The 13,926-nt window shown below is 40.0% G+C and overlaps 2 protein-coding genes across 3 annotated transcripts in view; one reads left to right on the top strand and one right to left on the bottom strand.

The window, feature by feature from the left end:
- The window catches only part of LOC145441242 (histone H2A), a 150,739-nt gene that overhangs the window by 18,691 nt on the left and 118,122 nt on the right, over positions 1–13,926 (bottom strand). The window lies entirely within an intron of this gene.
- Positions 135–13,926, top strand: part of LOC145441235 (aldehyde dehydrogenase family 16 member A1-like) — a 39,341-nt gene continuing 25,549 nt past the window's right edge. Inside the window, exons 1-13 of one of the 2 annotated variants that reach the window (XM_080319059.1) lie at positions 135–347; positions 1,184–1,312; positions 2,917–3,005; positions 4,097–4,287; positions 6,075–6,130; positions 6,864–6,975; positions 7,371–7,465; positions 9,292–9,444; positions 9,594–9,704; positions 10,259–10,444; positions 11,100–11,217; positions 12,222–12,406; positions 13,643–13,752. In XM_080319059.1, the coding sequence (XP_080175185.1) occupies positions 255–347; positions 1,184–1,312; positions 2,917–3,005; positions 4,097–4,287; positions 6,075–6,130; positions 6,864–6,975; positions 7,371–7,465; positions 9,292–9,444; positions 9,594–9,704; positions 10,259–10,444; positions 11,100–11,217; positions 12,222–12,406; positions 13,643–13,752 (1,628 nt within the window). In that variant the 5' untranslated portion in view covers positions 135–254. The remainder of the gene's footprint in view (positions 348–1,183; positions 1,313–2,916; positions 3,006–4,096; positions 4,288–6,074; positions 6,131–6,863; positions 6,976–7,370; positions 7,466–9,291; positions 9,445–9,593; positions 9,705–10,258; positions 10,445–11,099; positions 11,218–12,221; positions 12,407–13,642; positions 13,753–13,926) is intronic. The other variant, XM_080319060.1, reaches the window with a different exon arrangement.

The raw sequence follows: 13,926 nt of genomic DNA on the forward strand, positions 1-13,926 counted from the left end.
GTTTAATCCAAATCCAATCCAAATCCGACAAAATTTCACAAATCCTGTTTTTTCAAAACCTAATCCTAATCCATGCTCATCTCTGCCAACTACCAATAGTACCGGGATTCGAACCGGTTCCGCCACGATGACTGCGTTCATTAAACCGCTGCGAATTTTGAATATACAGGTGTAGTTTAAATTGAAATCGTTTTCCTGCGTCAAATTGTAATAATAGTACGCAACCGCACGGATACTCCTTACCAAGTGATAGGATGAGTGCTCGAGTCAAGTCGGAAAATATCGTCAAGAACTTATTCGATTCTATGGAGTACGGAGCTGCTCCGGAAACAGATAATGTGGTCAAGGTGAGAATGACCGGAATGCCAATTATGACTGCTGTTAAAGGAGTCGCGGTTTGATGATACTCGAATTAGTCGAGTCATATAAGGAGCCAGAGGTAGAAGTAGAAGTGCTAATTATCCAGGAATCGGTGTCTCGTGCACAAAGATTCTACTGACTACACCACAGGTGTGACGCTTAGAAGTGTCTTGGCACACCAAATATATTACGCTAAAAGTTCCCGGATACCAACCCGGCTAATTATCAAAACATGTCAAAGCTGATGTAAAATTAGGACGAAGGCGTGTTTATACTGAATTTTCGTTGCGCGAAACTGAAGAGTTGCTTGCATAGCATAATCAAGTAATGAAACGAAATGTTGAGCCTGACGTTGCCACTTGTCACCAATTTCACTCTGGCCTAGCAAGGTTCGGTGGAGGGCGCAGTCTGAAAACGTCACCATTTCTTTAATTACGTACCAATTTATCGCCTTAATACCGTAAGCATCGAATTTTGCGAGTTGACGAACTATAGGCCTATCGCTTCGAAGTATCAACAATTATTCACAAATATTTTTCTGCCTCCTGTGTTTGTTGACTTTTTTATACCTGCTTTAAATGTCCATTCCCATTAGACGAGATCCTCGTCAAAGGGAAATATCTACTTACAGTACTTCATTGCCTACCAATAATTTCTGGATGTATGTCACCTTTCATAAACTGTAGGCTGTGTATATATATATATATATATATATTTTTCTTTTTCTTACTACACATGGATATTTCAATATAGTTTGATATCGTCTAAACTGTGCAGCTTATTAGTAATGTGATCCCTGTCTACAATCGTGTGAATCTTCCAGGCATGGCTTCAACAACATGATAACAGTCTGGGCCATTTTGTTGATGGAAAATGGTACAAGCCAGAAGGTAGAACTACGTATGACACAAAATGTCCAGCAACTCAGGCAAAGTTAGCTACAACCATTCAGGTACGTGGGCCTTATGATTGCTCAGTTAATACCCAACATGTGGTCTTATGGCTTCTTAAGTCGGTGATGATTTGTTACTGATTGATATGTCGAACCCGTGCACCGAGATAAAGTAAGCATTTATAAATTAGGATTACTTTAAAACAGAGATTTTTCATTCCAATATTTAAAAATAAATATTGAATGAAATGGAAGGCCGAAGCCAAAAAGCCGAATAGTTGGATCCTCAAGTTGAATAAGAGACTGGTGATACTAAACTTGACTAAATTGCTTTCAGGACTAAATTCATTCCAGTATAATTTATTTCACTCAAAGCAGATCCGTGAAATCCAAGAGTTGACGGCACAATATCAAGCATGTAAACAGAGATTAAAATTAAATCCAATTAGGCAAAGTATGATCTAGCAATCCAATTTTTGAAAGAAAGCTAGATGAAGTCCAGTGTCACAGTAACTCTGTCATAGTCATGATAATAAAAACGTGTGCGAATGAAATTTTACAATATCTCGACAGTCCCTAAACAATACGGTACTATCATGAATGAAGCATTTCAAGTATATAAATAAAACTAGGCTACTGTTGGCTGTGTATCGAAACTTTCCAAAACTTTTAATGAAAAAAGTCTTCTAAAGCAGATTTTATCGTTGGTACATCTCGACAGACTGGACCCGATTGCATATTCAACCAGGCCAGCCCATGATCTCAGTCTTCTCCAAACAATGGAGTGAAGGCCTCCTACTTTATGGAAATGCACATTAGTTTCATTTTACCATTTATTAAATTTCTCCTTGTTGATTTCCTGAGGTTAATTGGAGATTAAGATTGTACATTTTCCATGTCATGTGCCTAAATCGAAAAGTCTAAAATGAGAAGTTGAGATAGGACTGTTTGGTTTTCCAGCTGTGATGGGCTCATGCCTGTGAATTATAATTCATTCCTGCCAAGAGTGCAAAATCGTTACTCCAACAAATATTTGTGACAAATGTACCTCAAGGCCTTTATGATAAATAAATAAATGTTACGATACTGCCGACTCCATACCATGTTAGAGCAGGAGCTGGTCAAAGTGGAAGTATATCAATCAGGAAATTTTACTCGATGAAAGGTACAAGCAGCAATTTCTGAGATATCGGAACTACTTAAAGTTGAAGTAGAAAATGAAGGTATGAAAAGTTCTCAGGTAAGTAGTTTGAAAAAGCAGGTTTGAATGTGCGCCAGCATACTTTTAGGGTTAGTCGTAGCCGGCAAATTTTGAAGATGCAAGATACATCTCTGGAGTAACACAAAAATCATCAATGACACTACTAGAATCCGTTCATTTCATTGTCAAGATATTTTATGTATATAATTGTGCACTCAAGGCTGAGTTTCCTAATTCAAAAAAAGTTGGACTAGAAACAAACAGATCGAGGTCTAATGAAATGTGTAGTGGACTTATGGCAATCTATTTTGTTGATCTTGTTCACTATATGGAACTCGTTGTATGAAATCTGTAACTACTTATTCGTCTTGCATTGTAAGAGTATTTGTGCCTTTGACACACTGCATGGAGTTACACCTTCAGCAGAGAATCAACTACAGGTAATGAATTACTTTTGTTCCAGGGTAACCTCGAAGACGTTGATTATGCCGTGAAATGTGCGCGCAATGCATTCAAGTCTTGGAGTGAACTGCAACCGCATGTCCGTGCAAGGTACATTTATTGAGGAAGATATTTATTTTTTCTGTGGAACTGTTCTGTGATGAATTTGGTTGCGTGGGCTCCAAGTTTGCCTTGATGTTGATGAGTACTGAGTAGGTTCATGCACCTAGTTCACATCATTCTTCTGTCTGGTTTCTTATGCTGATGTTCTGATGTGCGCTCTGCCACATGACTGATAACATGTTACAGTCAGCAACAAATACTGCAAACTACTGTCTGCTGTATTATAAAGCCACAGACGCCTCTCGAATTGTGGGGTTGGAAAAAGAATCGCAATGTATTTCCACTGTTCTACTGAGCAATATCTGAGCAAAATGAAGAATCATTATTTCAATGTATATTACTAATCAATATCCCTTGTCGTATAATGGCATCTCTGCCTGACAATTTGCAAGTGATACTGCATACTACAAAGGAACTGGACACTATATCATCACAAATTGTTGCACACTGGCACCTCTGCCTGACAATTTATAAGTGATACTAAAGATATAGGTGACCCGTATAGAGGGCATTGTGTCTTCACAATCTATACGCTGTCATAGCTATATAAACAGGTGTAAACCCTGTGTTGCTCTTCCAAACTACAACTTGTTGCCACTTATTTGTGAAAGCCAGCATGACGCTGCAGTGTAATAGACGATCAAAATCAAGTTTCAACAGAACCACAAATAACATGATTAATATTAGAAAGGCAGCGACAAATGTCTTATATTGCATACATTTGTTGGATCACATTTTGGGTATATTTTGATTTTTGAACGTTCAATACATCTCAAAGTTTGTTCTGAAATTTTACAGGTCCCCAAGCTAAAAAGGTTGATAACCGCTGCCACTGGTCTAGATTGTAGTGAATATTGTAATCTCCCATGATATGAAATCTCCATTGTATGTTCTCATACCAAGCTAATAACAGTACACATTGCATTTATTTACTTGTCGATACTCCTTTGCCATATCTTTGTTGACCAAACACAAATAGATGTGCTTGCTCAAAACCATAAGACACCTTGCAGCATGTGACTAAAAATGCAAGGCAATGATTTTCCATGCTGACATATAAATTTATTTCCTCCTTCCAGGCACATGTATGCAATCGCTAGGAATGTTCAAAAGCATCACCGACTCCTTGCTGTTATGGAAGCTCTCGATAACGGAAAATCGATTCGTGAGACGAGAGATTGCGACGTACCCCTCGTAGCGCGGCATTTCTACCATCATGCAGGCTGGGCACAGCTTGCACAAGATGAAATGAAAGGATGGAAACCTGTAGGTAAGGTTTGAGTCCTGGACTGCATATTGCAATTGTACCTGGCCTGACTTGGACCTATACAACGATAGTACGCAGTTTGTGACAGTTGCTTGTGTATGCTGAATGAATGAGATACAGGTGAATGCCCGGTCTCCTGGGCACGGACGCAGAAAAGACACAGATTTTGTTGTATACCTTACCAAGACACACGTAGTAAGTCGAAAAATAAGAGGGGGTTTTGAAATAAAAGGGAGGGGTTTTAATTTTTTTCAAATTTACTAATATACCATCAATTCATTAGGGTTAGGTACATACATACATACATACATGCATGCATGAATGAATGAATGAATGACGATTACACAATTTCCTAGTGTTGACGATTATATGCGTATGATAAGCTTGTCGACGAGTCCGGAAGTGCTGTTACTTAGCGACTCCCTGATCCGTCGTGAACAGTTAAGGACGAGCGCTTATCAACGCGTCGAACCATTAAATACGTGCGCTTATCAAGGCGTCTTACGTAGGCTCGGCAATGTCCGAGTTTTTATGAAATATGTGCTATAATGCCGATTTCAGGTGGTTCAAACCTTTTTTATAACTTTTATATCTTTCGTACCAGGCCTATTGCAGATGCAATTGTGTAGGGTAGCGATGATATCGTGCGCACCAGACAAATGCAGATGCTATTGTAAAGGCTATCGATGGTATAGTACGCACCGGGCCTATTACAGATGCGATTCTTCAAGTTAGCGCCAACTTGATGAAGACGTGATAAATCAGACCAGCAGTGATTGCCAAGCTTACGGCTATCATGACCTAATTTCTCAATCATCTCAGCGGGAGATCGTGTCGTGTTACATTGTGCACAGATGGAATTGGTAACACGCCTCTCGCTAATTGGCTGCGCGCAACACCAACAATACGACTTATAGAATTGCAACCGAGTATTAACGTCAGAACGGTCATTTCAAAAGGACGGGGCTTCAACCCGCAAAACCATCCTCTTGCTACGCGCCTGCCAAGACGTATTGTGTTTCTCGAACTTATTGCATTCGTGTGCGGTTGTAACCACAACACGAGATAATATCATCCTTTATGATACAATGAAGAAATATTCTGACGATTTAATTTTGTAGCTCTCAAATACAAGTGTATTTAGTGATTCATTTTGTGCACAAAGCTTCAAAACTTATGCTATGTACAAGGGGATCTCACTCTCAATCAAAAGTGATATACAGTGCCTCTTTCTTCGATTTCCACACGCTGTGCGCTGCGAGATATAATACCTAATTCAAAACATGTTGTTGAAAATAACCATAGCAAACGTGAAAGCAGTATTTTAACGGAAAATTGGCGATCTAAAACTACGCGCAATTCGTTTTACATGAATTAGAATAACCCACTACATTTGTGAAAACATATATGTAGCAAACATCGTCGCGTAGCGCAGCCAAACATTTCGGGATTTGACATGTTTTGTTGAATGTTAATTTGCTCTAAATACTCATTAATGATATGTCATACTACCACATCTACTGCGAAGCCATTTTTCTCAGCGCCCCCCATATCGCCCCCTGAGCGTTTCCGCCCCCTTAAAAATCGCCAGCGCCCCTTGCGGGCGCTGGAGGCAAGGTTAAGAACCACCGGTCTAGTGTTTGTTGCATTGCAAAACGTTTGCCTTGAGCGGATGAGAATCAAAGAACTGCTGATTATGAATATTCATATTTGGACCGATCAATGTTTATATCCCTGTGTCGGTGGACTCTGGCATGGTGGTGGATCTGAATACATTATCTTACTTTCAGGCGTGGTTGGAGCTATTGTGCCGTGGAATTTCCCTTTGATGCTACTCACATGGAAGGTAAGATGAGACAATATGAATCTCTTTCCCATTCTGAAGTTGGGTTTATGAATATGTGATGAATAATTTGTATAACAATTTAGCTATACTTAATTGGTTGTGTGTGGGTTTAGGGCAGGGCTCGCCAACTCAAAACGGGTCGCGGACCACTTTTCTAATTTCGCAGAGACCATCTGCCTCATGAATTCAATATCAAGATAAAATAGACCATACAGTTTTCCAAACAAGATTTTATAACTTTACGTCAGTACAACGTTGGGCTCTCTGACATGGGTGACCGACGCAGTTACACTAGTTACCACAAAAGTAATTTCAGCATTTCAAAATTGCTAAAGCCAGAGGTTCCCAAACTACGGGTCGCGACTCCAACGAGGTTGTTTGCCTATTTTCCGGGGTCGCGGAGAAAGTGCACTGTGGTCCACGACCTACCGCTGAGGCTACATATTTATTTGTATGCAAAATTAAGTGATTGACAATTGACATCTCCTGGTGCGATGTGATAGATGTAACGGCTGTGCTTCTCTGCGATCTTAATCGTGGCGTGTAAAATTGGATCTTTCACCAACATGCATACATCTTACGCCTAAGTTCATCAGCGTGAGAAAAGGTAGCTGATCCTTATATTATCAGCATCATGCATGCGTTTGTAAATTTGCAATATTCTCAAACACACCTTTTTTCAAAACTGCATATACTCCTCATGAATAGTTTTTTATCTTCGATTTATATTTAGGTATGCCCCGCTCTGGCTATGGGAAATACAGTGGTGCTGAAGCCAGCGACCTTCACAAGGTTGAGTGCACTCTTGTTGGCCGAAATCTGCCATGAAGCTGGATTGCCACCAGGTCAGTAATAGAGGTTGACATGGTCGAACAGGGGGCAGCAACCTTTTCGGCCAAAGGGCCACACGCACTTGGTCAATAATATGGTTACTTGTCAAGTACTGCTGCATATCGCTGGGCTCAGTTTGCAGGGAATTTTGGTTGGCTTTGCAAGTTCACAATCATGGCAATCCATTGTTGATAATACAACTGATTTTGAAAATTACCAAGCCTTCTCGCAGGCCGCGGGTACGCCGGCCGCCCGCCCGCCTCTGTCTTAGAACATGTACAGAATATGCAGATAGCACTGACTCTTCATACACACTGACACGTACGGTACTTTCAGTGAACAAGCAACCTACCGGTAGCTATTTTTGTATCATTTGATTGCGCAAGACCTAGTATTTGAAAAATTTCAGGAGTTTTCAATGTTGTTACTGGAAATGGAGCTTTTGGTTCCATGTTGGCTGCTCATGAAGATGTGGATAAAGTTGCTTTCACGGGATCTACGCAGGTACTGAACTACTTTCCGTACCTTTTATTCAACTTAGGAACTACTTCATCGGCTATTTGTAATTAATTTATCCATTGAATCCAAAAGGTGCTGCTATTCTAGATTAGTGGTTCTCAACCTTTTTAGCATGGCGATCGGCTGTAACCTTTCAAGTGAATTTTCATCAACAGTTGAAACCAACCTAAAATTTCTTACATCAAACTTTAAAACTAATATTGAACACTGCTATTTATTGAGAAAGTTCGCTGCTGTCTTTTTGATGTTACATGCGTTGTAATTATTGAAGGTTAGGTAGGCCTAATGTGAAGTCATGTTAAACGCCACTAACTAATTTTTTTGCTGTATGGTGTCTTGAAAGAAATGTCAAATATCGCTAAATTGTCTTCTGAGCTTACCAATGTGTATAACTATTCTAGGGTTGGGTTACGGGGTCGATTACCCTGCGTGGAATAGCTATCGACATTAACAAAATATATACACCCGTCCCGGTAGTGGACCATGAACTCCATAGTCTATATGCAGATAATTATGTTTTAAATTTGCTAAATTCTAAATTTGATGTTCAATTTCTCAAATTAATGGGCAAACTTGCTTTCTACAATTGATATATAAACCTAACCCTAGATGACATAGGCGCCGAACCTGGGTATGCATGGTATGCCACGCATGCCTAGACATTTTTTTAGGTATGTAGCATACCTAGAATTCGGCTTAGCTTGCATCGGCATAAACCGCGATTGTGTTATTTCGAACAAATCACAATGTATTTCCGTTTACGACATTACCTGCTGCCGCTTATGTGAGCGAGGTGACACGTTGCGAGCGGGCAATTACCGAGATTCGTCTGTGCACAATGTAACGCGGCACGATATCTCGCTGAGATGATCGCGAAATTATGTCATGGATTGCTGTGCGCTCGGCAATCGTCACTTGGCACGCTTGCCTGATTTATCGCGTCTCCAACAAGTTTAGTTTCACTGGCTTGAACAATCACATCAGCAGTAGGCTCGCACAATATCATCGCTTGCCTACGCAATCGCATCTGCAACAGGCCTGGTACGAAAGATATCATCGCACTGGCCTGTGGCCAACCAATCTCTCGATGGCTTGAAGACAATGCAGTTAGGTGTATGCTGATTGACGAGAGTAACATGGCTAAACTGAATGACATCAAATGTCCGCAGACATGTGCGATTGTGCGCGCGCCGTGCATGCGTATTTGAATCCCTCTAATACTTAAACATAACCATCAGACGATGTGTGTCAAGGCTTGAGTTGTAAAAGACGAGAAAGGTTTGAACAACCTGAAATCGGTGCCATTATAGAAGAGATTCCACAACAACTTAGACATTTTGCCTTGCGCAAATCGTCGCCGAGGTTACGTAATACACGTTGATAAGCAGCGTATTTAATTGTACGCGAGCGATCAGGGACTCGCTAATTGACAGCACTTCCGGTCTCGCTAAAAAGCTTAACATACGCACAAGTTTGTTAACACGAGGAGATTGTATAATTGGCATTTACGGTACGCATGCACTTAACCTCATGAATTGATGCTATATTAACCCTAATTATCAAATCCGTCAGAGTATGACGTTATTCTTTTGTGACGTCATCGAACCCGCATACCTAAGGAAAATTAGCGTTCGGTGCCTATGCTAGATGAACATGAAATTGATAACAATTGACAATGATATGACTAAAGAGTATTATCTCCATGAAACCTCTTTTTGCTCATGGTTTGATAATCATCTTCTTTGTTTACTTTTCAGTATGAAAAGATTTGTTTATATTACATTGTGGTGAATATTTTGATTGATGAATAGGTTGGACAAACTCTGAGACGTTTGACAGCAGGCTCTGGCAAGAAGTTGTCTTTAGAACTTGGAGGCAAGTCTCCTGTCATTGTTTTTGACTCGGCCGACTTGGATAGCACTGTGGAAGGAGTTGTCGATGCTGTTTGGTTCAATCAAGGACAGGTATTTCTGCTTATTCACCAATGTTCCTTGTTGTGTATAACCGAATTTGCTGTTTACCATGAATCGTCTACTGGTAGTTTGTTTTTGACATCATTACATCACACATGCAAAATCAATGAACCATTTTTGATCAGGTGACATCTTTTTAGGTGTGTAGTGCAGGCTCCAGACTTCTAATTCAAGAAAATATCTATGCCGAAGTGATTAATCGCATCAAGGAGCGGTTGACTCATTTTCGAATTGGTCATTCACTGGACAAGGTATGAGTATGAGTCTGGTTTCGAATAATCTGATGCTCTGATATTCCTAAGTTTCCAAGAGTTTAAATTCATATTGAAGCATGAATGTCGGTAAACGTTCTTCTTGTGATTTTTGACTTATATATATGCGAGTTGTTATACCCCTGAAAGGGCCGGGCAAAATCAAGTACCTGGTTGATTAGATGCCGAATCGAGTATTTTGCTTTGATCCTAGCATTCAAGTATCACTCATTATGACGGCATTTGTCTCAATGGAAACCTTACTAGTTCTACGCCACATTAAAGCTGAATTGGCACAATTTCGATCACAACTATTTCATTGCGCTTTGTGATCATGCTGTGCGTTGATCACGTCTTCACAGTCATGTTATTTCACTCAATTACATAGCTTTGTGCTTAATGAGTTGAATGATGTGACACAACAAATCAGGGTTCAAGTCGTCCTCGACTCATTACGAGCCCAGCCTTAGAATGTAGTCTGTAGTCTCTGCTTGAATTGTGATAGGGAGTCATCTTTGGTGTTACTGCAGCATCGTCAAATGCATTGATTTCAGACAATTGACATGGGTGCAATCGTGAGTGAGTCTCAGCTGAAAACGATCAACGAATTTGTTGAGGAAGCAAGGGCAGAAGGTGCCGAGATCTACCAAGCCCCTTGTCCAACTCCAGAATCTGGCTTGTATTATCCTCCGACTCTGGTTACAAACGTGCAAACTGTCTCGAAAATTGTACGCGAAGAGGTATTGTTGCTAGTCTGTAAGCTGTATCAGTGGTTCTCAGTCGCCATGCCGTACCGTTCAACGTCAATCTTCTCGACAGTCCAAAAAATCCATTTCGATTTTATTCTAAATTCCAGAATGTAAGAGGGCAAAGTCTTGTCCATTAATTAGAGATACAACACCAAATTTTAAACTGATTCATTTATTTAGAATAGAACTCGAAACGCTTGATCTTATGTGACACAATGCTGCAAGTGTTACGCCGAACTGCTTAAAAGTGGCCTAAAATTCGTTTGAGACCAATTATGTGAATGCCAAGAAGACTTTTCAAACGCAATTTGACAGTATAATTGAATCTAGCAGACAGTGAAGTCACATTTCTTTTAAATTAATTGACTTGGTGGTTTTAACAAGACTTTCCCTCCGATGGAACATATATAACAGGAGTAATGTAAAGGAAAAGCGAATTTCTCATCCAATTCCAGTTCCAATTCTTTGCTCTAAGCTGCGTACGTTTGCAGGAATTACATTTTAATTTATTTTAATTTTTAAAGATTAGCTGTCCACAAAATTTGTCTTGAAACTTTATTGGCCCGCAAGATGTAAAGGTTGAGAACCACTTGCCTGCATATTATTGATTGTTGATTTGTGCTAATTTGACTCTTCTATTGTACAGGTGTTTGGTCCCGTTCTTGTTGCCCTTCCATTCCGCACTGCCAAGGAAGCCACTGCGTTGGGTAACAACACAAACTATGGTCTTGGGGCCAGTGTCTGGTCGGAAAATCTTCCCACTGGTAAGATTGCAGCTATGCAATGATTCTCCTGAGTTGGGGTGGGTTCGAGTACTGAAATTCTGCCATGACCCTCTTACCAGTTCCATTACCAATGCGAATCTTGGCTATAATACTCTCTTCCGGTCATGGAAGGCTTGAAACCTAGATCCATCTCACACAGCGAGTAAAACATGTACCTCAAGAGCTTCTCGGAGGTACAGAACCTCAATATACAATTGAATAGTGTATTCATATGGAAATAGGTATTTTCGGCTGGCACCCGTCAGAGATAATCGTCAGAAAGTAGTAGAGAATTGGAAAGAACATTGTGTATCAACGAATGTATCAAAAAATATGACATCGATTGTTGACATACAATGTGCTCTCCAATTCTCTACTAGCTGCTGACGATCACCCCTGACGAGTGTCAGCCGAAAATATTCGGATTCATTTCAATATCAATATACTATTCGAACATGTAACGTAAAGCAACCCAGGGGAGTTGAAACTATGTTTGCATGAAGATGTGATCAATCTGCAATGGCATAGGTATGATCGAAAAAATATCAAATTATTCTGAATCTTATATGTAACTGGGATGATTTTGTTTGTTGTGGCTAAAAACTATGTCTTTGAACACTCCAATTCAACCGTACTGTCATGACATCATATTGAGTGACACTCGATACCAAAATAGTTGATTCGGAACCAAATCACAATCACCCGGTTACTCGATATTGCCCAGCCCCAGTCATGAGTGTAATGAGTTTTCTGGAATGTGCGGTCGATTGGTCCTTGCATATCGGAGATCCTAATCTGGCTCACTATTCAAATCTGAGTCACCATTTGGGTCAAGATTTGAACATTAACCACTTTCCAATCAATTAGGATGTGAGGCTTATCGCTTTTAGTTTGGAAACAGATAATTGCTCTGATACTTATCAAAGAACATGCTAAATGCCCAATTTGGGCGATTGCGATGTTGTATCTTCTGTCATGTTGAGACTCTTACTATGATTTTGCAGCACTTGAAGTGGCAATCCAATTAAAGGCCGGCGCCGTGTGGGTGAACTGTCATAATCTTTTTGATGCGGCCGCTGGTTTCGGTGGATTCAAGGAAAGTGGTTTCGGTCGAGATGGTGGTAAAGAAGGCTTGTATGAATATGTCAAACCTCAGTGGGAAGAACGGATCAGGCATAAAAATATCGAGGTGATCATTGCTTTATCATGAATATTTCTCATTTTTTCTTTCATCCTTGGGGATTTTATTAACATTTCTAAAACTTTTTGTGGTGACATTTCTAGGAAAGAATAGACGAATCTGCTTGATAGCTTTCTAGGTTTTTATTGACTAAAATTCGGCTACAATCAACCACAAGGGAATACGGCATATCTGAAACTTTTTGTAGTGACCTCTCAAGGAAAGCTTAGACGAATCAACTTGATAGCTTTCTAGGTTTATATCAAGTAATATTTGGCTAAAATCAGCAACAAGGAAACATGGCATGCACTTGCAAGCACATACAAAGCAATTGAGGTACCAACAGACCTTAGTAGTGTAAAGAGAGCAGGGGTGGCCAATACGCGAGCCGCATGCAACTCGCCAAATGTTTTATTGTGACCCGTGTACTGGAGTTAGATGTCGGAAAAATATTAGAGAATGCATATTTAATTTCGAAATGCATGAGATGTTACATTTTAAAAATCTTAATTGATATCACAATGGTTCTTCCCTTGCTCAATGTCACCATTCCTCACTATGAAATGGCTGAATCCACCTCCCCCTGACACGATCAATGGGCAGGTAGCAGTCAACATATGTGACCTACCTTATGCTCGCGACTGACAGAGCATCGACATGTGGTCTTGGCACTAGCAGACCAACGACCTATCAGCGTCCAGTGGCAGGAAACCACGGCCAGATATCGGGTGCGGGATCTACTACAGATTATACATCATGCTATATTCAAGACACATACTTGATGGAGTTTGAGCTAAAGTAGTGAATCCTTTCAACGATGTGTACCACTCGTGTTAGACAACAACACATTAGATTGGTTTAGTGGAAGTGAGATAGAAACTTGTTGCCTCCGCATCTTTTAAGCCCAAAATCAGCTTTCTAGCGCAAGCGGTAATTAATATATAGCAAAATCAGCTATTTTTGGCTTGTTCGGTGCAATTGCACGACCACTAGAGGGTGCACGAGCCCAAAATTATTATAGAAATTATTTTTTTGATATTTTGCACTACATATCAAGTGTACGTTTTGAAACTCAAAATTTTCCATTTTTCACTCCACCCTAATAATGTAATTTACGGTATGATTATTGAATGACTTAACAATACATGATATTGTCGCAATTTTGCTCTCTTAGTGACTGTAGCCCTGCTGCAGTTGTTATTATTTCAAATTTTAAAATGCTCATCTCTTCTGGATCATCTGCAGGTCGATTTGAAGAAATTTGGATCTGCCTACGGTGGATCTCTCATGCCAATTCCTGGCCAGGGCCAACAAGTTATGGGTATCATCGAGGCAAATGGACAGAATACACCAACGTAAGTCTTCACTGTAGTTGACACGCCAAGTTAAACCATGAACACTATATTACCATACAATGCAGGGAAATACCTGAAGAAATTAAATTATGAACATAATTTAAAATTGTTGGTTTGAAATCCATAATCAATGGACAAGCGTCCAACATTTTACAATTAGGATATGAAACTGGT

This window comes from Botryllus schlosseri, chromosome 6 (assembly GCF_051294905.1).
Source record: "Botryllus schlosseri isolate E-star chromosome 6, Bs_hap1, whole genome shotgun sequence".
NCBI classification, from domain to species: Eukaryota; Metazoa; Chordata; class Ascidiacea; order Stolidobranchia; family Styelidae; genus Botryllus; species Botryllus schlosseri.